We start from the raw sequence: 25,256 nt of genomic DNA, 5'->3' as shown, positions 1-25,256 counted from the left end.
CGGTTTATTCAACAAGTGAATGAGTCATTATCTAGATCCTCCACATGCTAAAATGACTAATTATGTGATCTAGAGTGTTGGTAGAATATGCAGAATAGTTTCAATTTATCCTGTTTTGAAGCCTTTAAATGTGAAATTTCACTGTCTAAGAGTAGCACATTTGTCTGATACTTTTTGGAATGACCAACTTCTAATTTGGAGTTCTTGAGGATCACGCTTGATCTTGCACACAAACTACATGTGTTTGCTCCTTTGTTGTGAAAGCAGTGTTCATCATAGACCAACCAACCCTGACCCCCACTTTCACTTTCAAACACATCCCCCACCCCCTGCCCCCCGACACACACACACACACAAACACGCACAGACACACACCGAACACGTGGCTTGGCCAGACCTGTTTCCTGTCCAGTTCTTCCTATCAACTCTGCCATCACAGGCTGACACCCAAGCACTTCAAAGCGGGAAGGGGGGGGGGGAGGGGGGTGTACGTTTGATGCCTAACATCAATATGCATTTCATCCTGCATCACTTTCACCACACCACTCCGCTCCCTCTGCACTCCTTCTCCTCGCACTAATTGCCTTCAGGGTCAATTAGTGCAAATTATTTGCGACCTTCCCGGAGGTTAACAATCAGCTGGTCGTCGAGCGCGCCCCCCCCCCCCCCCCCCCCCCCCCGCCCCCCTTCTCCCCCTCCCACACAATCCCCCCAGCACCCCTCCGGACACCAGAGCCCATACATATGAGCTCTGTGCCTTGGATTCTTCTAGAAGCTCTCTGGCTTTAATGGCGGTGCAACTCAAGGCACGCCAACGCTCACAGGCCTGCATTAACCATCAAATGCACTGTGTGTGTGTGTGTTTGTGTGTTTGTTTGTGTGTGTGTGTGTGTGTGTGTTTTTGAGAGCGTGTGTGTGTGCGTGCGTGTTTGTGTGTGTGTGTTTGGTGTGTCTGTGAATACATTCCTGAGGTTTGGTGGTGGTGGTAGTGGTGATGGTAGTGGTGATGGTGGTGGTGGTGGTGGTGGTGATGTGGTCGTGGATTTGGTGGTGATGTGGTCGTGGATTTGGTGGTGATGTGGTCGTGGATTTGGCGGTGACGTTGGTGATAGCAGTGGCGGTGATGGTTGTGGAGGTGGCGGTGGTGGTGAATGGGGATAATATTACAAATCCATTGTACTTAGCGCTTTTCGAGGCACTCAAAGGGCTGGTGGTAGTAGCGGCGGGGGTGGTTGAAGTGTTGGCAGGGGTGGTGGAGGTGGTGGTGGGGGCGGGGGTTGTGGTACTGGAGGTGGTGGGGTTGGTGGTGTTACTGCTGCTTGTAGTGGTGATTGTGAGCGGGGGTGGGGGGGGAGGGCAGCAGGGGGACTGCTGGTAAATATGTTATTCTAATTTGTCAGGCTGTGTGTGTAAATGTGCGTGTGTGAGAGTGCGTGTGTGTGTGTGTGTGTGTGTGTGATGTTTGGTTAATGCTGCCAGGGCCATTTCACCACGCTTCCCCCCGTGTGGAGCAGGCATCTCGCCGTCCGCCAGGCAGATCAAAGCGGCCGCGGCCCCCGGATCAAAGCTCCATATCGGGCCGCTTTTGGTCACATCAGCGTTGTTTACATGAATGCTAAAGGGCAACTCGTATCCAATATTACCCACTTTGGGAGATATATGTGTTGAATCAAAGTATTTTGATGTCACTTTTGAAGTGGATCTTTGCATTCGGACGGACGGACGGACGGACGGGGGGGGACGGGTGATTTTTTAAATCGCCTCGTATTTTTTTTTGTAAGCTCTTTAATAAGATAGCGGAGCCGCCGCCTAATAGAGGATGCATCTGTTTGCATCCGAATGCTTTCCCTGTCCGCCCTGTATCAAACCGCGGCAGCAGCCTGCAGGTATACATGTGTCTGCACGGAGCTTATCCCCAGCGAACCAGGCCCCCACCCCCACCGACACAACCTCACCCCCCAGCCGTTTCTCCACAGGGTCCACGGTACACTTTCCCAACAGCTCTTTCTCAAGACTTATTCTAATCAAAATAGAACTGAAGACAGGGATATGGGAGGTTTAACGGGATCACTCCCAGGGCTTCAATACCCGACACCCCCCACGCACACACACACGCACACACACACACGCACACGCACACACACACGCGCACACACACACACACACACACACATTCAAACACACACAGACTCATTCACTGCTCACACATATGCATGCCTCTACAACACACACACACACACGCACGCACACACACACGCACGCACACACACACAAACGCACACACACACACACGCACACACACACACACACACACACACACACATACCAAATGAATATGGAGGAGAAAGTGCATTGGTGTGTTTGTTTGTCTGTGTGCATGTTGTGTGTGTTAGTGTGCTAGTGTGTGTGTGCGTGTGCGTGCGTGTGTGTGTGTGTGCAGACGCTGGTGGGGTTTCAATGACCTGTGAGCTTGCCTGCTGTTGGGCTGGAGGCTAAACCAGCCCGCCCCCACCCTCTCCACCATCACCCCCCCCCCCCGCCCCTCTCCAATTCTAACTGGATTATGGAGCCTGTTGTCCCGCCATGCACCGGCGGACGACCCCAGACCAGCCCTCCCCCCCACGCCGACCCCCATCAAGCCCTGGTTTACCTCACTTTCATTAAATGGAGCGGAGCCAGGGACAGTCAAATGACAGGCGGGTCACCCCTTTTCTTTAAGTGACCTCGTGGTTTTCAAGATTATCATTTACAGAGGTGATTTCTAATAGACGTCCACAACCCTTAGCTCACCGCGTCTGAAAGAGACTGACAGGGATTTTAAACACTTTTCAAACTACCTCCTTCTTATTGGCAGTGACCGCACCACAGGGCAGTTTATGAGGAAGGGGGGGGGGGCCTGGATTAGACCCCCTCATGTTCCAAGCATCATGAGGTGGTCTGTAGAGGTCAGCCAGGTGTATATGAGTATGTTTGCATGTCTGGCCCCTCCCCTGGTCTGGTATCTTCAGCAGAAAGGGCTGGGATCTGTCCAACTGGAGATCTTCTCTCACCCGTCAGCACCTACACTCAGACTAGGGTTCTATGGAGCCAGGGGTGGGGGGGAGCTGTAAACGAGGGGTGCAATGTGGAGTGTAGCAATACCATCTCTCTCCCATTTGACATGGATTCCCTCTTTGTCCATCTCTATTCAACCCTATTTCTTAATCTCGGTCTCTGTGTTATTTTCATCGTCTTTTAGTCCAGCCATTTCTCTCTCAATATCTCTCTCTTTCTCATTCTATCCCCCTATTTCTAGATTCAAGATTGAAAGGGCTATAATGGCGAAAGAGTACACTGAGCTTGCCAAGGAACAAAAAGTGAAACCCTCATCCTCATTCTCTTGACTTCTCTCTCCCCCTCTCACTATCACACTGTCTCTCTCTTCTCTCCCTCTTGCTCTTTACTTCTCTCTCCCCCTCTCTCTGCCACTCTGTCTCTCTCTTCCCTCCCCTCATTCGTCCACCAGAAGCTGACCCCTGACAGGAAGCTATGAGTGCAGATAAGTCTGCCAGGACTCTGCAGGAATGTGGGGGTCCAGTGAGTTTTTCTTGGGGTTGGCAGGGTGATTATGTGTCTGTGTGTGTGTGTGTGTGCGTGTGTGTGTGTGTGTGCGTGTGTTTGTGGGTGCATGTGTGCGTGCATGCGTGCGTGCGTGCTTGTGTGTGTGTGTGTGTGTGTTAGTATGTGTATGTATGTGTGTGTTTAGTAAACTACATCTCACTCTATCTCCTCAGGAACTCGCAGCATTGCGCCACATCCACATGCACACACACACGCACACACACACTAACACACGCACACACACACACACACACACACACACACACACACACACACACACACACACACACACACACAGAAGCATGGTCCAAGAGACAGACGGCCATCCTCTCTCTCTCTCTGTCTCTCGCTCTCTTTCTCTGTCTGTTGGACTTCATGACCGACAGACCATAATAATGGGCAGAAAGCCTTCCAGTGGAAAACCCTCGTGCCTTCTCAGGTTTTCCACAGTCCCCCCATACAAGGTAGTGGACCGCTAAACATCTTCCCCTCCACAGCCTTTAAACTACAAGTCCTAATTGGTTTATCGACGGCGTTCTGCACCACAATATTTAAGTCATGTTTTCTGTTTAATTCTCGCTGGAATAGTTTAAACAGGCTACAATGGACACAATATGGAACTGTGTTTGTGTTTAACATTAGAACATAAGATTTGACTCCTGAAAAAACTGATAAATCTAAGTTTTTGTTTTTTTATTTTTGCATTTTTATGCTTTATTATAGAGTGAGATAGCCAGGGAGGTATGGGAGACAGAGAGGAGGACATGCAGCAAAGGACCACGCGCAGGAATTGAACTTGGGTCGCCGCGAGCAGGACTAAGCTTTAATGGTACGCCCTCTACACGGTGAGCCACCGGGGAAAATCTACTCCAGGAATTTGTGCGTTACAGCAACAGAGTGCGACAGGAAATAACAAAATATTGCCAAAATAAAGATAAAAAAATAAATGCACTGACAAAAAGGACAGATAGTTTACATGTAATATAAATAAATACACTTTACTATGAATTCACCATTATTCATCAAACTGGAACAAAGAAACTGCTTTTCTGGTCTTATTTCTAGGATGGACCACCTCCATCTATTCATCCCATGATGGCCTGTTGTGAAGACTGGAATCCCATAATGTCTGGTATGACTCACCATGCCATTAGTGCCACTCAGAGGCTTATGTCAACAGGAAATGACAAACCGGCCCGATTCCACTTCCACTTCAATGGCTCCTAATCAAATTAATACGATTGTTATCTTATCTATATATCGTCTGGAGATTTGATGCACAGTAAGCATGTAAGCAATTTCAAAATTTGTCATAGATATATTCAAATTATTGCACTTTTCAAATGAAATGAAATGAAAATGAAATGAAAGTTTTACTTGTAAGATGTTGGAAGGGTATTTACAGTACTTGCTATACTAATTAGGTAGGAGTATAGTATGACTCAATATTATACTGATTTTGTTGTCTAATGTCATTAAGTTAAACCAATTGTAAATGAAAGAATGGAACTTGGTTATCGCAAAATGATACCAGAGTAATCTCACTTGCATCAACCCTGTTAAAGGGCTCGATCCACCAGCAGATTTAAAATCTGACCTTATACTGTCCGAAACGACTGTGTATTGGACTGGTATTCTGATATCTCCAACCACTGTAGATAATAGCATGCTTGGTGTGGAATTGCGTTACCTTTACACACATCCAGTCCATACCTATATAAAGGCATGAGCACGTTGTATACATGCAGACCTTCGCTCCCAGAAGCTTTAGCCGTGGTAAACCTCGGCTTAGAGTTCACTTCGGCATTTCAAGGTCCCGTGTCCGCTGACTGACAGCGCTTGCTCTGGAGGGCTCGAGTGGCCCGGGCGCTTCGGAGTGTAAAACCGTAAAGGCTACACCGGCATTTGCCCGGCTGGTTTCAGATGTCATGAAGAGAGTTGGCCACGCAGAAAAGCCACCCACAGATGCAGTCTGACGGCCTCACAACCGCCCCCAAGCAAAACACGCACACGGGAATGCCTGCTCGCGCAACCGGAAGAGGTGACAAAACACATCAGGTAACGGCTTACCCTTTTTACTGCCGCGCCGATACCCGAGCACCCGTGTCACAGATGCGCGATGCGTTTGCATCACGTGTAATTGGTCATCGGAGGTGACGGGCATCTGCTTGTTTTCCTGTAGGCGGGAAAGCGGAGCGGGTGAGAACGTGTTAACGAGAGGGAGGTGGCGCTCACTGGTCTTTTAGATTGCGTGACAGATGCCCGAGCCGCCAGCACAACGGAGACGAACCTGTGAGGGGAAACCGAGCTGTAAATATTGGCCTTTCTGAACGGGACGTCGCCCCTCATTCTCGGTGGCCATTAAAACAATTAGGTGTTCATGCGGATGATTGACAGATGTTGATGAGGAAACACGAGTAGTGTAAATGTTTTGATGAACTCATTTGTGGTTTTTTGTCCGGTACATTTTAATCATGGCAGAAACAAGTCAGAAAACGTTTAAAGATAGCCTTGAAGTAATTAACTCAATCAAAACGGTACTCAACCAAAACAGTTGCAAAAAAAAAGCAGCCACCGGTGTAGTGACATGATCAAAAAAGGTTTTGGACTGGTACAAAAAAAAAAAAAAAAGCACTTCAAAGAACATGACGGGATTTATGCGGTTACATTTACACAAATCCTTCAAATGCTGACAAGAATATTGAACCAACTGTCACCTGGATTCAAATGCACCCGAGCGGCATTGATCAACTGAAGAGGGATAAAGAGCGAAAGAGAGAAACAGGCGTAAAGGTATTATAATCAGCTACAGTTTTGTTCTCTAGGCACACGTCCTTGAGATTTCTAATGGGGAGGGTTATTTGAGGGGAGGAGAGGGAGGGGGGAGGATACAGGGACAGCACACAGTCATTAAATCTGCAGTCCGATCGAAATCTCACATCACAGCCAGGGTCACGGCCGTCGCCAAACTCCCTTTGCTTTCGCAATCGGTGACATTACGCTGAAATATTAAACACTCGTGCGCTCGTCTGCCTCTTTTTTATCCGTTTTCTTTTTTTTCTCTCTCCACGTTTCGATGTAGTGCTCGGGAATATTAAAGCATAATTTATATTTCAGGAGCTTGACACCTTGACATTTTTGGCACCCTTGTTTTGAATTTCAGCATGCGGTTTGACATGTTTGTATTAATAACATTGTGATCTCGGAGGGCCATGCCCGGGGGCTACTTGAACAAGACTGCTAAAGAAGGGGGGATTTCAAAAGGAATTCTAGAGCAGCCCAGGGACTTGTCAAAATCAGCCCTGATACTATCGCCCCTGATCCATTCCATTACGCCTCAACGTGAGGGGGTGGGGGCGATGGGGGGTGCCGGGCGGTTGTAGGGGCCGGTGGGTGTGGAGCTGGGGGACCGCGGCTGCTGTGCGCCTGCGTGCTAGTCCTGTGTGCGTTCGCTGGAGGATCAGGTGTGTTGATGGTTTGTTGGGGAATATATCTGCCGGAGTGGGGGGAAGGAGTTGCGCTTGTGGTGACCGTGGAGGATGGTCCGGTACAGGCCGCTGGCTCTAGATCCATCCGGAACATGATGAACAGAATCAGACCCTGCAAGCCCCCCCCCACCCCCCCTCCCGAAACAGGGAAAGGCCTCTCGCGCCCTCCCAAGGCACCACTATGGCGGAGTATCATCTGACAGCCACAAAGGCAGAATCTCTGTTTATCCCCTTTTCCAAACGGCTGAAGGCACATCTTTTTCCACGGTTACACCATCCCAGACGCGAGCTGGGCATTGAGCGAGCTCTGCCTTGTAGTGGCCTTCACCCCTCGCTGTACCCCTTGCAATGAGTTTTTCTTAGCCAGCTTAGCGGCTGAACTAGATAAAGTACGGTAAAGTACTGTGTAGTAAAGTGGGTTTGAACATGGCCTTTGAGACACTTTGGAAACAAATGTAAAAACCACCCTATAGGTCTCCCTTTTTATGGCCTCCTATTTTATAATCAACTCAAATAAATACTCCCACTAAATCAATCCTGCTTCACGGAGCCAGTTCTGTCCACTCATTAGTGGAAACGTTTGTGTCCTCACTGCCAAATCCATACGGTTTACTCCCAAATCCCGGGACAGACTTTTACCCTCTGAACCTGGAACGCCCAACTCTGGCACATGCTATCAACATCATCTCTGCATCACATTTTCTACATTCCCCCTGTTGAGCATCCTGACACGGCAGTAATGCCCAACACGTTATCTCCTGGTTATCCATTTACCGGCACGAGCCAGTAGGTGGCACGGGGCAAAATGCAATCATTTAATCTTAAGGGATGAAATACGAGTGTTGATGCGCTATTAGTATCACACGGACTGGCAAGGAACAAAGCACAGGGTTGAGTGCCAATCAAACACTATTGGGTTATGGAGACTTGACCCACTCTGCTGGTGAGTCTACTGTTACTGTTGCCTATTTCCTTGAGGCAGACATTTTACAGCATCCTGTGTCCTTGCTTTATGTTTTGTGTTTCAGAGTCTTCTGCGCAGCGGTGTAAATCGGGTTCGGTATGTCAGGAAACCATGGGCAATCTAGAAATTTGTAGAATGAAAAGAGGGAAGAAATAAGAAAATTCCGGCTTTTCTTTCCATATGAAGCTACACATGCACTCTGAACCTCTGGCAGGGGGAAGATGTAGATTCCCATTGTGCATCAGTTTCTCTTATTGGTTACCGACCTTCACATATCTTCGTTGTCTCCTTCCTCCTCTCCACTACCCTCTACATATTAAAGGACAAGGCAAGCGTGGATTTGTCTCATGCCAAAATATAATTCTGGAATTGTATGAAATATTTAAAGGACGAGGCCAAGCCACAGGACAGCCATGATAGTTAAGTATTAATGGACAACAATGGAGTATAGATAGGTAGAAAGATAGATTGATAGATAGATAGATAGATAGATAGATAGATAGATAGATAGATAGATAGATAGATAGATAGATATTCCTCCTCCTACCATTCCAGTGAACGATAAATGTAGTTGTTTTGCAAAATGTGTGTCAGCAAACGACAACATCCAAACATAAAGTGAGTCACATTGCTGAATCATTATTACAGACATAGATGGAAAATGCCATATTTTTGTGTTATTAAAATTGGATTTACTCCCAATCTATAGATCCCTTAAAAATAAAAAAATGTGTTTGCCACATCTGCAATCGAACTGCGTTTACATCTCATCCATCCATCATCAAGCCGAATCCCCAATCCTCATTTATTACTATCCTCTACAGATTGCCGCAACACCTCATATGACGTTTTGACTGAGACAGGCCAACGCCAACACGCTCTCCACATCCACCGCGCGAGCAAGAGCTTTTTTTTTGCGTTTTTACATAGATTGGTTGAATTGAATTTCCGAGAGTCCTCCAGTGGGAGTCACCAGAGGAGAGCTAATTCTCTTATCCACATCGATGCAGAGCCCACTGCTGGGCTCACTGAACAGGGCCGTGGACCTGCTGTTCCCTGGCAGGATCCGCCACAATCAATTACACAAGCCTTGTTAAATACCCCCGTCAGTCTCCGGATCCTCCCCGCTCCACGCTCACACAGAAACAAAGTTTACACAGAAAAAAAATAAAGGTCCAATAAAAGAGAGAAGCGACGCTGAACGCCGGCTGAAGAGGAACCGAACCTCGGTGGGATTCTGTTGTTCAGGTTTGCGCGGGGTGAAAAAACGGGACAGGCTTCTAATAAGGCGGGTGTATTGCAAAGTGGTGCCGCGAGCCATCGGTGGCTTGGTGAGCAGTTAACCAGGCGGTGGGAAGGTGGTAATGATGGGGCGTGTGTTGGATGGTTGAGCGCTCGCCTGAGCTCCCCTCCGCAGCGGGAACCACATAGCTGTGCTGCTCCCTTTCATCCTGACCGTTCAGCCGGCATCCCCGGCCCCCCGTTACACGCACACACACACGCACACACACACACACACGCACACACACACACACACACACACACGTGCACGCGCACGCACACACGCACAGACACATAAACCTAGGCTTTGTGTGTTCGCCTGGTCTCACACACATACGCGCGCACGTACACACACACACACACTCATACATACATGCACATACACACACACAAGTACATACACACACAAGTACACACACACATACGCACACACAAACACATGCACGACACACAGGCTCTTAAACACATGCATGTACTCATGTACACATGCACTCACATGTATGCAAGTATTTGTAACATGCACATAAACACCTATCAGAATCAGAAATACACATTGATCCCTGGGGACCATTGGGAAATATGCACAACCGAGTGCAAACACATGCGTACAGTATCGCACACACAAACACCCACTGCCTGGATGTACATTCAACATACATGCATATATGAATGCATGTACACACATACAGATGGATGTAATTAATATGCATTTACATTTTCTGCTGTATACTATGTTCGCCGCAGAAAAGTTTTTTGCAAATGCTTGATAATTGGGTGATACTTTACAATAATAAACCATTACTTACGATAGCTAATGGAGTAATAAACATTATCATAGTATAAGCAAAAGGGTTAGCGTTAGTTGGTTTCCTTAACATGAACACCATGATCTAACATAAACACCATTAGTGAATGATAACTAGACCATTAGTTAACTGTTCATTAACTCTTAGTTATTGCTTATCTTTTAACTTACTGCGGTAATTAATATTCAATTGATATACCCTTATTGTAAAGTTTCTACCAACAACATTTATTGTCATAAAACATTTGTTTAGATAGCCAAATAATATGTTCAGCTTACCTTAAAGCTAAACATAAAAAGTTCCGTTTTGATAAATATATATTCACAATGAAACATGTTGTTTATGAACTGCCAGTCCTATTTTATCTTACAACACAAATGTAATGGAAGGAGCTTTTAAAGAAAACTATCTGGTGCCAAACAGGCAGCCAGTGATGAAATTCTTTCAAAAAGCTTTGAGTCTTATAAGTGCAATTTCGTTTGGACTCCACTTTGGACGGGCTGCTGCATTGTGGGTACTTCACTCTGTGTCACCGTGTTTTCTTGCGGGGGAGAAAATGAACTTTTGTGCAGCGGCAGTGCCTGGGAGATGAAGAGACGCCTTGTCTTTCACCATGTTCTGTAAAGCCGTCCACAGACACGGCCCTTTGGGTTTTGTACGTAGCGGAGATGGTTGTTTTTCTTTTTTTTCTGTGTTGTGGACAGCGGCGTTGAGACTGGTTTAAGTGGCTGAGTGGAACTCCCTATTCATGGCCATGCTCAACGCTCTCCCAGCCCACCCCCCATCCCCATACTCCCCCCACCCCACCTCCCAATGGCCTCTGCTCAATCTCGGGCTCCCGGTGAAAAAGAAACAAAAAAGGGAAGAAACAAAAAAAGAAAAACGTTGTCATGGGGACCCCTGACCCACGCCCGCTCCGCATCCACTCTGCGCCGGGCCAGCCAAGCACATGCCTGAACAATTAACTCCTGCACCGCCATCAATCCAGCCCCCCGAAGCGAAGAAAAGATGAAGTCACCAAGGTTCAAGCGAAAGAGACGTGTAAAAACATAAGGAGAAAAGGTTTTCTGAAGAAAGAGGGAGAGAAATGCTGTGGGTAGGGTGGGTAGGGTGGGTAGGGAGGGGGGTTGGTTTTCCGTCACTCCAGAGTAACTGTCGCTGGCGTGACAGGACACGCTATTGAGAAGCCTTCATTCATCGGTGGGTCGGTGAGTGGGAGCGCGGCGGCGGAGACAATGGCCGGGAGTCACCGGGGTTATGTTTATCCTCAGACCGGAGCGCCGGGAGATTTATTTAGAAGTAGAAAAAGCCACGGTGGATTTAAGACGCGGCAAGTACATCTGCTTCACAAACCCGCCGCAGAGCAGGGGAGCAAGAGTCTCGGTATTGATTACTGTCATGCGGTATACGGCGGTGGATGGTTAGCGAGGGGGGGGGGGGGGGGGGGGAGAAGGACCCGGGCTTTTGTCTGGAGCTCACTTCTCCGAACCAAAGAGTGGCTGAGATTTTCTCTGGTCCCTAATGGTGCCTGAAAGTTTCCCTTAAAAAAACACACCTGCTGGAGAACTTCTTTAAGTAACTGTGAGGCGAGATTGACGGAGGAGAAGGACAGCAGCACCGAAAAGTATACACAGAGGGGAAAAATGGGTAAAGTTAGGATGGAAAATGGATTGTCTTATTGCCCTTTTCCGTGTAAGCAGGCTAGCAGGGAGTCTTCAAGGTCGCTGCTACTTGGTTTGAAACCGTGTCTCCAGGAGGCTTTTCCGTCCAAACAACACCGCCCATTCAGCCTTTCTAGCCAGGCGCGGTTTTACTAGCCTTTCTATCTTTTTCAGACATATTCATTCATTCATCCAACCAACTCTCCGTCTATCCTTGTTGTTACCCCTCCGTTTACTCTCCATCCATCCATCCGTCCCTCCATCCATCCGTCCATCCTTTTTTAACCGTCCATCCTCTTGCAGTCCATCAATCCATCTATCCATCCATCCATGCTTTCACAAGTCAGTTGTGTGTGTGCGTGTGTGTGTGTGTGTGTGTGTGTGTGTGTGTGTGTGTGTGTGTGTGTGTGTGTGTGTGTGTGTGTGTGTGGGGGCATGTATGTTGGGAAAAGGGGATAGTGGTGTGTGTGTGTGTGTGCGTGGGGTGGATGGGAAGGGTTGGGGGGGTGGGTTGGGACAAGGGGATAGTGGTTGGTGTGTGTGTGTGTCTGTGTGTGTGTGTGTGTGTGTGGGGAGGGCGAGGCGAGGGTGTTAGCTGCCAATTAATGCCAATCAGGCCAGCGGTGAGCTGATGTGGCGGCAGCGATGCGGAAGGGTGTGGGAGCCAGGGACCACCTGGCTGGGGCCTCACAGCGGGCCCCTACTGCTGTACCTGTCAGTGCTGCCTCCCACCACCTCATGTTCTCCACACCGAGGAGCTCGCCCAACTATACTGCCAGGCCCTGTGTCCTCTATGGTTTATTAATGCAAGGGCGGTGTGTGTGTGTGTGTGTGTGTGTGTGTGTGTGTGTGTGTGTGTGTGTGTGTGTGTGTGTGTGTGTGTGAGAGAGTGTGTGTGTGTGGGATGGAGTGATCCTCCCCCCAAAGTACAGTGTGTCTAAAAGAAAGACGAAGGTAGGAGAAAAAGTAAGCGCGCACGATGCTGTCACGCCCCCCCCCCCCCCCCCCCCCCCCAAGCTCAAGATCTTGCCTGAAATTAGGCCTGATCTCCGGGCTAAATAATGCAACAGCTTTTTTTTTTTTCTTCTTCTTCTTCTTCTTCTTCTTCTTATGTGAAAAAAAGTTGCCTCTTAGCGCTGCCGCCGCTGCTGCCACTGGTTGGTACCGGGACAATAATGCCACCTGACAATCACTCCCTGCAGGCCCGCCTGTGGCCCCGTGGAAAGAAGACCGGCACGCTGCGAGTGATTGACAAGGACAAAAAAAAAGAAAGAGAGACGGAGCGCTCCTGTTTCCGTTTTTTTTTTTTTTTTTTTTTGTCAACCGCCGTCGTGGGATTTGAGAGCCAAGGATGAAACCGTGACTTTGACTACAAGAGAGCAGAGGACTTAAAGCATGACAAGTGTGATTACAATATCCGGGGAAGTCGTTTAAATGGGAGTGCAAAGGTAAGCGCGCACGCGAGTCTCAACAGGACATTCAATTATTTATCACGGCAGGGAGAGAGAGAGAGAGAGAGAGAGAGAGAGAGAGAGAGAGAGAGAGAGAGAGAAGAAGATAGAAAGAGAGAGAGAGAGAGAGAGAGAGAGAGAGAGAGAGAGAGAGAGAGAGAGAGAGAGAGAGAGAGAGAGAGATAAGATAGAAGAGAGAGAGAGAGAGAGAGAGAGAGAGAGAGAGAGAGAGAGAGAGAGAGAGAGAGAGAGAGAGAGAGTGAGAGTGTGTGTGTGCGGGGCCGGCTCATCTCAAGGCCAAACTGCTGCATGTCTTCAAGGGTGGTTGGATGGTGAGGGGGGGGGAGACAGCGGGGGGTTGCACACAGACCCTCCGAGCAACGTGCCGACATCCCTGTTTAAGCACAAACACATCGCTTCTGAAAGGCAAGAGTGACAAGCCACTCGGCTGCTGGATCCACTTAAGCCACATCCTCAACTTATGACACTTTGCCTGGTGCGAGGTTTCCCCCCCACAGACGTCTCAAAGTTATTCCGTCTCTCTCTCTGCCGTGTTAGAAACAGGCAATCACAAGCCAAGTAAGCTGTGATTAATGCCACTCTTATGCATATCAATGCATACTGTGTGTCCATTGGGACTTCATGTGTGTGTGTCTATCTGTGAGTGGGTGAGTGTGTTTGTGTGTGTGTGTGTGTGTGTGTGTGTGTGTGTGTGTGTGTGTGTGTGTGTGTGTGTTGGTATATGTGCATATATAAGTGTGGGTGTGTGTGCGTATGTGTGCAATTTTGTGTGTCGCGCTCCCATGAGTTCCTTGATTATTATGCCTAAGTTGATTGTTCAAATAGACTGTCATGTGTTCTCTGGGCGGAATATGATCTAGGTGCAAATGAAGAATTACAAATGTATCCATTAAGAGAGTCAGATAACTGGTGTGTGCAGCCACCTGCGCTAAAAGCATTCTTACACACACATTACACACACATTGTCCCATTGAATCCTTTAACTCCTATAAATGTGTCTTCACTGTGGCCATTTGTCTTCTATCCTAATTTACAATGAATGCAGAGAAGAAGAACTGTACGCAGCTCTAAACACTAATGAGTTCTTGAGAGGGATGATGCTTGCAGGGAACTTTGGTTTGAGGCTCTCAATGAGAACATATTTTGACCTCCCTTCTTTTGCTAGATCGTAACAATGTTCATAGTTTAAAAAAAGGCCCAAAACAAAACCAGGGACATGTCGGGTCCTCCGAGTTGTATCTTAGAGCAAAAAGGGGCAACGGTCATGAAATGAAAATGGAACGGACCCTGCCTGTGATGCCATCCTACCTGTATACATATCATTCCCTGGATGCACACAGAACCACCAAAACCCATGTGCCCACATGTGCACAGCCAATGTACCAGATGTGCCGGGCGGCCAAGCTCAGTGGGCCGTGGGTACCAAGGGAGTATCACTGGGGTATCGTTGCACACACACACACACACACACACACACACACACACACACACACACACACACACACACACACACACACACACACATGAACACACACGCGGTGGCGAGCGGACACACACACCAGATGCTGCACACACGTGTGTGTGTGTGTGTGTGTGTGTGTGTGTGTGCGTGTGTGTACGTGTGTGTGTGTGCACCCACGTGCACTCTCAGGCGTCTCTACCAGGGGTGGGTGGGGGGGATGGGGTGAGGTTGGGTGGAGTGGAGGGGTAGTGCTGCGGGGAAATAAGCACCTGTCATGTGCCAAGTGAAGTGTTAAGTGCACAAATTGTGGAGGCGAGGGTGATGTTTCCGGAAGGGTGACAGCTCTGGGTCCGGGGTGCCATGTCAGGCCCTGGCATATCATGGCGAGCCCTACCCCCCCCACCACCACCACCACCACTACCACCACACACACACACACACACACACACACACACACACACACACACACACACACCCCAACCCCTGCTGCCGCTGCTGCTGTGGGGCACAATGGCAACTATTATTTACTGGCTGTCTGCCTCATTTCCCCACATATACCCTGGCTGGGACATCACACGGGACATGAGAGAGGGAGAGAGAGAGAGAGAGAGAGAGAGCTGGTGGGCCCATAGCGCTGTGAGCCAGTGTCATCGCTGAGGGGGTGGGGGGGGGGGGGGGGGGGCAGCAGTGGCAAAAACAATCTCATCCGAAGCGTTTACATCGTTTATTCAGTGTCAGCCGCAAACCAAATCCGCTGTTGTTTCACCGCTAACCCGACCCCCCTCAGGTGGGGTGGGGGTGTGGGGGTGTGGGGTGTGAAGGGGGCACAAGCGGGGGCGCTGTGGGAAGGTACGACGCACCCAGGGGTGTCAAAGGGTGTCACCTCCCGGACTAACGCTAACGCCACGCGAAGGCCTATCTGTGGCTCGTGTGAATCGGGGAGATGTATGATAAATTGCTCCAGCCGTAGGGATGGGGTCGGGGGGGCGCTGTGTGACTGGTCGCGCGGGCATTGTTATGACCCCGCCACCCTGAAGGATCATGGGAGCTGACAGTCCACTGCTAGCAGCCGCGCAACTCAAATGTATCTGCATTTTTTTGCATCGGTGAACATTAGTCACAAGGCAATCAGAGAACACAACAAACCGAGTTCGACAAATAATTTTCACTTTTCAAATGTGACAAACATTTCAAGGACATTCGGGGAATAAAAAATGCCAAAACTAACAATGGTTCGGGGTCTCAGGCAAAATGCATTGCAGACATGAATAAAAAAGGAAGCACGAAGAATTTGTAACGCTTCCAAACCTTCCACATGCTTGTCACTGGGTCCACCGCCAAATTTGTTGGAATTATTTTTCACGGCACACAAGGCCAAGACAAGGGAAAGCCATACTTAGACAACCGAACAGATCAGCAAACATCTGTTTTCCGGATCCCAACGTTACGTCTCTCCCTCTCCAATTCAAAACACATGTGGCTTCAAAACATACGCAGGTGTGCATATGTTTTGAATAGGGTCAAAGTAGTTTTCTTTCTGTGACAAGTGCCGATGCTTTGCAGTGGGGATTCTATAGGCGCTCTTACAGGAAATACTTCTAGGCCGAGAGCTTTTCAATAGTGGCCTGACCTATTGTGGACAAGGTGTAATGGCCTGCATTGAAAAGTGTGTAAGCAGAATCCACCTTGGTTCATTCATACCAACAGACCCACATATAGAATGAGAGTAATGTCTGTATTCATGTTTTTATTTTCCTCATTCTGGAAGGCTGAATGGCTCAATGTGACAGGCATCCGCAGTGTAAGCAGCGGAGAAGAAACATCTGTTCGGGAGAGATGAGAATCACATGTGCTGGTGACAGAAAGACATGCCCTTCAGTTTTACCATGCGTTTGCTACCACCTACAGCACGGGATTATATAGTAAATCTGCTTACATTGTAAAGGGTCTTAAAAGACTTCAGAAATTTTCATTTTTTACTGCCATCTGCGGGTAGACAGTATGAAATAAAACATCGATTTTAAGCACGGCTAAGAAATAGTAGGTCGTGTGCTGCCATCTATTGGTGCACCATTTAAGATACAAGGCGTTATTGTCTTAACAATTATTGCATATAAAAAGAATGGACTTCATAAGTAAGAGAATAAAATATAGAGTCAAGAAAGAAAATTCAGAATTTAAAAAAACATATTACCAAGTCAATAAAAACATAGCAAGTCCCCACTTTGTAATGATGTAATTGATATGTTTACACAGGGCTCCTCCTAAGACAAACACAGGTGTCACTAATATAAATATTTATGTAGTAGACTTAACTAGTGAATTTAACACTCATTGGCCATTGCTGGTGCTTTGACACACATACATTTCAAACCTTTCGACCTATCCAATGTTAATCTTTCGGGCAATACCTGCTTTTGCACTGCTATTACACCTCAGTGAATAAGGTCAAGGTGTATTGACCAGACATTGGTGAGGTCCCAGAGGAAAGGCTGGTGGGCTGATGTTATTCAGTGTCAAAGCCTGGGTCTGTGGAAAAATATCAAGCATCCATTGCTACATCCTCCATGAAAGGTTTTTAGAGATGAACTGGTGAGAGAAAGACGTATGTCAGAGAGGGGATGAGGATAGGTGTGCTCGATGAAAAGCAGACAGAGCTAATATAATAATTGTACTTACATGATTATTTACATGATTACTGCTTCTCAAATGTATAATGATGATAGTCATAATGATCTCAATTATAAAATAATCAAATGATTACAATTATCATCATCATTCATCCTCATTATCAAAGTTAAGTCTTTACTCATTTGAATTTCTTGTCTAAAATAGCGAATCTGGCCTATTTTTCAACAAACCTAATCATTCTGTCCAGAACATTCTGGGCAGTAGTTGTCTAGGAGTAACATTTGTCATATTGTTATAATTTCCGAGAGACCTGCCAAGGCTTCAGGTTTCAGAGCCCTGATGACAGATGTCGCAGGCTACGGCCATTCAAGGACACGTTTACGCACGTTTCTGTGCGCAGGATGATCGCCTTTTTTTTCCCAGGCCCTTTCCGCGTCTTTTTTTATTATTTATTTCCGTGTAAACTGCAGCCTTGATATAAAAACATTGATGGTCGATAATTTACTCCGGTTTTGAGGGCCAAGGACAAGTGCGAGAATCTTTCAAATACAACCCCTGAAACCCTTGGATCACTAATCGACTACATGGCTCGACCACGGCCGCGGGAATACAAGGCAGGAGATTTGGTTTTTGCCAAAATGAAAGGATACCCACACTGGCCGGCGAGGGTGAGTATGCACCGCAGCCTGGCCGAGGGGAAGGGAGGCGGGGTTGCCTGAGACAGTCTCATCGCCGACGATGTTTGAATACATGGATGCTACTGGATTTGCCTAGCGTTGTTTTACGACCCATTTCGAAGTAATATATCGTTGATGTAGACACACCACTTTATGCCTTTTTTATGGACGTTGTGTTTATGGGGAAGGGCTAGAATGACAACAGTTTGAGGCAGCATCGTTCGACACTGTGCAACACAACATTTCGTATTCAATCTTTCTCTATTAAGTATCCATAGTCAAGATATGTTTTTATTCTGCCATTTTATATATGTGGACCTAGAATATGCATGCACATTTTTAATGCATGGAAATCTCCACAAGTAACCCCTGTCGTTAACATGTGCAACATTGTATGATAAAATATACTATCATTCTGCTACTTCTACCCCATTAATAATCCTGTCGGCATAATAAAGTCAGTTTCTCACAATGCATTTTGGACCATTGCCCACAACAGGATCCTCTCCTCCACTGTCCCCCTTGCTTCCACTTAAGCACCATGGTCCCCCTCTTTCTCCCCCATTTTCATGTATCCCCCACCCTCTTCTGCCTGTCAGATTGATGAGCTTCCAGAAGGGGCTGTCAAACCACCTGCCAACAAGTACCCCATTTTCTTCTTCGGCACGCATGAAACGTAAGTTCTAAAAACTGCATCTAAACAGGTGAAAATGAACGTGAAGGTGTATGTAGCAGCAAGCTACCAATGTATATGGAACGATTTTAAGACGCTGTTTGGTACAAAAGCATGCTATTACCTTTGGGTCCCTGAGCTTTTCTCCAACTTACAGTGATTTAACCAGGTTTAAAAAACGGGTTGTTATTATTGTTGAGCAGGTTGCTTGAGGATGCCTACAAAATGTGGATGCTGAAATGTGGACACTTTTTTCAGGTCCATTAACCTAAACACTAGGCTATCCTGTTCTGTGCTACTGCTTCCAATATCATTCATTAATGCCAAGATTCACCATTACACCATTACCATAACAAAGCGACGATTGCTGCACATGCTAGGATCTGCTTGCATTTAGCCCAGTTTAAACTCAACAACACTGTTTCATTAGCCCAGTACATACTCAACAACACTGTTTCATTAGCCCAGTAGATACTCAACAACATTGTGTCATTAGCCCAGTACATACTCAACAACACTGTGTCATTAGCCCAGTAGATACTCAACAACATTGTGTCATTAGCCCAGTAGATACTCAACAACATTGTGTCATTAGCCCAGTACATACTCAACAACACTGTGTCATTAGCCCAGTACATACTCAACAACATTGTGTCATTAGTGTCAGACTAGAGCAACACACAGATTTAACACCACTATTCTTATTTGACCCTCTCATCCCAGTGCGTTCCTGGGCCCAAAGGACCTGCTGCCCTACAAGGAGTACAAAGACAAGTTTGGCAAGTCCAACAAGAGGAAGGGTTTCAACGAGGGCCTATGGGAGATTGAGAACAACCCCGGAGTCAAGTTCACCGGCTACCAGGTCTGCCGGGGGCCCGCTATGTCTCTGATTGAGAGAGCAAAGACATGGGGGAGTTAGAGGCAAAGAACGAGAGCTAGTGCCAGAAGGGGAGAGAGAGACCGACCACTGGGAGGATAAATGCTAACTGAACTGTTGACTACAGCCAGAAGTTTATTTTCATTCACAAAGGGGTCCCTATATAGCAGTGATTGTGTTTATGAGATTATCAGGAATTCGATTTAACTCTCTTCTTTGAGTTTTAAATGCCAGAGTTTTCGGTTAGGTGGAAGCTAACCAAGAGGACTCAAAGCTAAATATGCACCATTCCCTAGCTAGGGAAATCGTTTGTCTATTTTTATCCCTGACCCTAAACTTGATTTACTCCTGCTATATGTAAATGTTTGGCTACTTCCACATACTTAACTAAATTGCTTTCTGTTGCATTCATTTGGTGGCAGGAAGATCTTCTGTGTTTAATTTAGTGGTCACTCTCTTCAAAAGAAAAGACTAGCTGTTAGATCAGTTTATTTCAGTTAAGGTTAATAGTTGGATGTTGTTAGGTTTGCGTTTATATAACTGCAATCACATAACTCTAGTGTTACGTCTACGATGTACGATGTTGGTTGGTGCTTACTGTGCTGCTGCCAGATCCTCTAGCCCAAGGTCAATAGAGGTTGGATTGTAATCTAGTTATGTACTCATATGAACTCGGTCAATATAGATAGTGGCTGTGTCCCAAACAGAAGTCAGCTGCATGCAGCCTTGCTGTCTAAAGAGTCAGTGTCCTTTGGAGGTAGTGTTTTAGTGTGAAGTAACCTGTAAGGGGGGGTTCTGGATTGAGACAGACTTTCAAGGCAGCAATGCATCAGAATGTTATGACGTTGCCAAAATACCATCAGTTACAACGGTTATACTACCACCTGTTTGTCATTTGGACTAAGTGCTTATTTCTTTACTGAGGTTTTTCCCGTTTTATTAGAGTAGCATTATTCATTTTTGAAGCATTAGTCTAAAAGTCAATATAACTTTCATTTGTACACAAGCTTGAGGCTATTGCTGGCTTTTGTTTTCTTTTTGTCTGAGCAGTGGAGCAGGCGCAGGGGATTGTGGGATATCTTGACCAACAAAGGATACATCTACGCTGCCTTCCAAACATGCCTAGTCAGAGGCCCATGACTTGATGCTTCCTTGACTCCGAATGCTTCCAGAATAAGCAGCATCTGGTTCACAGCATATATGTGCATTTCAACAAGCGTACACATGCAACCAATCATGTAGGTGATGAGACAGACCAACACTGGCTTGAGCTCATCCTTGTTCCCCAGTCACCTCCTTAAGGGCTTTCACTGAACCAATCTTTGACGCGTCTACGAAACTGTCCGCAAACGTAAGATCTCAGCTGTTTGGTTGTGTGTCTGCTTGTCTGTCCACATTATAAACTAAAAACATGCACACACGTGCACACTCTCACACACACACAGGCCATGCAGCAGAGCTCGTCCGAGACGGAAGAAGGGGTGAACGCAGTGGACGGCAGCAGTGAGGGAGAAGAGGGGGATTCTGTGGAGGAGGAAGACGACAAGGAGAAGCTCAAGGGAACAGACAAGGCCGGGTCCAAACGGAAAAAGACAGCCGGATCAAAGGTACACACAGCTCCGCCGCCCTCCCCACTTCCAAGCCATGTGACCCATAATGCACCAGGAGGCACTCAGATGGAATCAGCTGGTCTTAGGCCAGAGGGCTGGTGGATACAGCCTCTACATTATTTTCATGTTTTGTCAATGTTTGTTATGCTGTTAATATATGGTATTGTAGCTATTATCCTACAAGCTGAATGACAAAGGGAAAAGAAGGCTGGTAGAAAAAAAGGCTTCCTCAAAGACATTATTATCAGAGGGACAAATCCAGACCAACCCTAGTGTCATGTCCCATTGATAACAATACATCTCCTACAGAGGCATCTCAACATGTGGGATCCAAAAGATGAGGGAACGATTAGTCTATTTCCATTTTAACCAAAGCTTGATAGACACAGAGTGGCTTTCAAGCTTGGTGTGGCTCAACAGGAAGGTGGTGAATTTTCATTTAGTTTCAATCCTCTTCATCACCAGGCACCAGCTTATCGATTGTGGTCCTGTAGCCTGCCTCTGCTTCACCTTGACAACACTGAAAGCCCTTTAGATTAAGAAGGGAAAAGGGGGCTTGCAGTGCCATAGTTGGTGGCTGCCAGCATTAACGACGGCGCCACAGCCGACCGCTGTAACTGGGAGCCGGCTGGAGAACTCACCCACATCACATTCTGCTCTCTGCTTAGCAACCACTGTTGCTTAGCAACTGGGTCCCATCAGGCACAGTACATGTGGCGCATATGAAGGAATGTGGCTTTTCTCCTATTTGTGTTTGTCTGTGTGTGTGTGTGTGTGTGTGGGGGGGGGGTTACTGTAGAATTCTACAGATTTCTACATATTTTCAAACGTCATAACTAGCTGATTCGCCTAAAGAGGTGTGTGTGTGTGTGTGTGTGTGTGTGTGTGTGTGTGTGTGGGTTCATAAAGTACAATACGAGGGTACATATTGCTCATCACATGAGTAGGTTTCCCTTCTCTCCGTTCTGGGTGTGTCTATGCATAGCGTACTCTGTAGTACATGTCCCCTTTTTGTGGTTGCATGCCACCAATGAATTCCAATGAATTAGATTGGATAGAAGGAACCCCTTCCCACCAGCATGATGTTCTCCTTCCTAGAAGGCGGAAGCAACATTTTGACCTGCGGTCATCTGCGGTCAACCTCAGGCATGGAGAACCCCCGAAGGACCCATGTTCCAAACAAAGACCGGCTCCATGTGTGGACATGGAACCGGTCTACTATGGTTCCATGTTCACACATGGTCTACTATGGTCTACTATGAACAACACTGACCAAGTGCATGCTTCGACCCTCCGTCCTGTGGTAATGTCCTGCGCCCCTCTCTGTGGCAGAAGTCTTCCAAGCTGTCGCGCGTGTCGTCCGGCGAGGACGACCTGGAGAAGGACGGGAAGGAGGGCGACCAGAGGAGCAACTCTGCGGGCGGGGAAATGGACGGGGGCCTCATCCAGAGCGCCACTGACAATAAGGTGGGCTGCCAGGCCATAGGTATCGACTAATAGGTCTCAGGTCATAGGTATCCCCTCAAAGGACCAGGACCCTGGTTTGGTGGGTATGCACTACTTATTTCATTTAGGAATAGTTAATTTACAACGTTTCCAGAATGACAATATAAGTTATGTGTATGTAACACAATAACTCAATAGTCATAGCACACTCTTGATTTTAGATTATTTGTATTCATCTATTCGTTAGTATGCATCCTGCTATTTTGCATAATTGGGTGTAATTATCTGTTATTGAATCAATGTTTCAGATATTTGTATCGAAGATGTGCATATAATTAACAATGGAAAGAATATGATCTGGTTGTAATTCATGATGATTGGCCAAAATGTTCATTGTAATTATTGTTAATTCATGTCTATCTTCTGCGCATTTCACAGAACCAGTTGCTCAGAGAAGAACATTAGACACTCAGAGGACAACACCTGAGAATTCATTCTTTGTACAAGTAGTATTGGAATGGGATGATATACACACTGTTTGTTCCATAAGCACCATCTGCTGGCCGTTGACACTAACACATGCGCGTTGGACTTGTGGATTTCATCCAAAAAAACTAAACAGAAAGATGGGGTCAAGGCCAGGATAAACAAATATATAATTTTTCATCAAAGACCAAACTGTTAGAGTTCAATTTATATTAAGTTAAGTGGCCACTAGCAACGCAAAATCCACTGTTACTGTACTAGGTAATTGGTAATCATTTGATGTAGGATTGTTGTTTGCTGGCTGCAAATCGTAACTTGTAAGTCTATTAAACCAAATGAAAGAATGTGGCTCCAGGGTATTAGCACAAATAACTTCTCCTGTCATCTCTGAGGTTTCTGTTTTTGTGTCAGCCTCCAGATACCAAGACTTAAGGAGCCAACTGTTTCAAAAGAGTGCTGACACACTGGAGCAATTTAGTATGTTTGCTGTCATTCAAACATTTAAAACCGTACTATTTTGCAATATTGACAATGATATTGATATTGACCCTTATAGGCTATTATTATACCATATAGGAACAATTGAATGCCTTTACTTTATGAAAAAAACATTATGAACACACCATAATGTTGACCAGTTGCATGCTACAACATCACTTCCTGTCCTAGAATCTATGATTCCATGACTGATTGTCCACCTAGACTGCGAAATTGATTTCTCGCCATGACACTCATCGGGAGATCGTCATGTGGAAACGATGTGTCTCACAACTTTATCTTCAATCTGCTCCATGTCCACTCCAAATAAACGGAACAGAAAAACTGCATCCCAGACAGAAAAATCTGCTTTCAATCAAAGGCAGCAAACTCTCAAATGAATTCTAGTGTGTCGTAACTCTTGACTTATTTAACCACATTTGTAATATAAACTCAACTCAGCCTTCATGCCGGCCCCATCACGAATCTCCATTCACCCATCTGTCATCACACCCTCACTGTGTGCAAACATGTTTCAAATGTCCTCCGGTATGAATATATACAATATTATAGACAATATCACAGTTATATACGTTGGTTTTCGCAGTGTACTGACACTCTAGTTGTAGCTTGGAGTTCCTTTTTTTTCACATGATTAAAAATGTAAGGGTCTTTCTTCTACTATTACTGTCATATCATTACAGTGTCCATCCCACATTACTATCCTTCATGTAACCAGAAAAAAACGAATGGAAAAGTACATAGATTAATGTATTATGAAGTGTTGTGCACAACCGGGTTACACATTGTAACTCAAAGAAATTTAAATATACCGGTATATTTTACCTTTGTTGTAGAATAGAGGACTTCTATTTTACTCAGACTGCTCTAGGCATCATCTCATCTTTTTAACAAATGTTATATATATAAATATTATATATGTTCTTCTGTGTAGCTGTGGAATATGTCACTGTATATTGATGATTATAATGATTTTTATAGTGGCATGCTGAAAAAGGGGGTTCATTTTTGATGGTGGCTGTTGACATTGTCCTAAGTCAGGCGTTACGATTTTGTAAGAATTAGAAAACGTGTATTACATTTTCTTTCTCATCGCAAAAATCCCACATCAGACGACCAACATATAGTGGTTTTAGTTGCTCACAAGTGTCGTCTATCTACAAAACACAGATATATCCATGGCTGGATCTAGAAGCCACAGGGCCCCCGGTGGCCCTTTAGGCTAGGGTCTCCCCACTGGGGTTAATGTATTCACTTAGTACAAAACAAGTGTGTGTCCATCTAAGAGATGTAATAATGCACTAGGAAATGCAGGCAGACTGACCCATCAAATGGAAAAAAATTGGACACCTCTAGGTGATGCACAATGCACTAGTGAGTTTGGACATCTGTACTATTGCAAAATGTTGTTTATTTTGTCTTTTTATTGCAAGCATTGATTTAAAGATAATTTGTTTAAGATGATGCTGATGCTCCATCTTTAACAAAAGAAAGATGCCTTTATTTGCCTCCATTGCTTTTCAAAAAGGAAACTGCTCTTTTTCATTGATTTATTTATATATTTTTTATGATAGTTAAAACATTGTGTGGTTGTACCATACATTTTCAGTTCATTATTTGTTAT

At 46.1% G+C, this 25,256-nt stretch overlaps 1 protein-coding gene across 1 annotated transcript; it reads left to right on the top strand.

Moving 5' to 3' along the window:
- The first annotated feature begins 17,852 nt into the window (after positions 1–17,852).
- On the top strand, positions 17,853–25,216 carry hdgfl3 (HDGF like 3). Its single transcript, XM_079737297.1, has 6 exons — positions 17,853–18,033; positions 18,642–18,718; positions 19,439–19,577; positions 21,038–21,199; positions 22,535–22,669; positions 23,087–25,216. Exons 1-6 carry the CDS (start codon positions 17,950–17,952, stop codon positions 23,111–23,113), a joined length of 624 nt encoding a protein of 207 aa, XP_079593423.1. The 5' UTR covers positions 17,853–17,949; the 3' UTR covers positions 23,114–25,216.
- The last annotated feature ends 40 nt before the right edge of the window (positions 25,217–25,256 follow it).

This window comes from Pollachius pollachius (assembly GCF_949987615.1).
Source record: "Pollachius pollachius genome assembly, chromosome: 5".
In the NCBI taxonomy this organism is placed as follows: Eukaryota; Metazoa; Chordata; class Actinopteri; order Gadiformes; family Gadidae; genus Pollachius; species Pollachius pollachius.
This window is presented reverse-complemented; position numbering and strand designations above follow the sequence as displayed.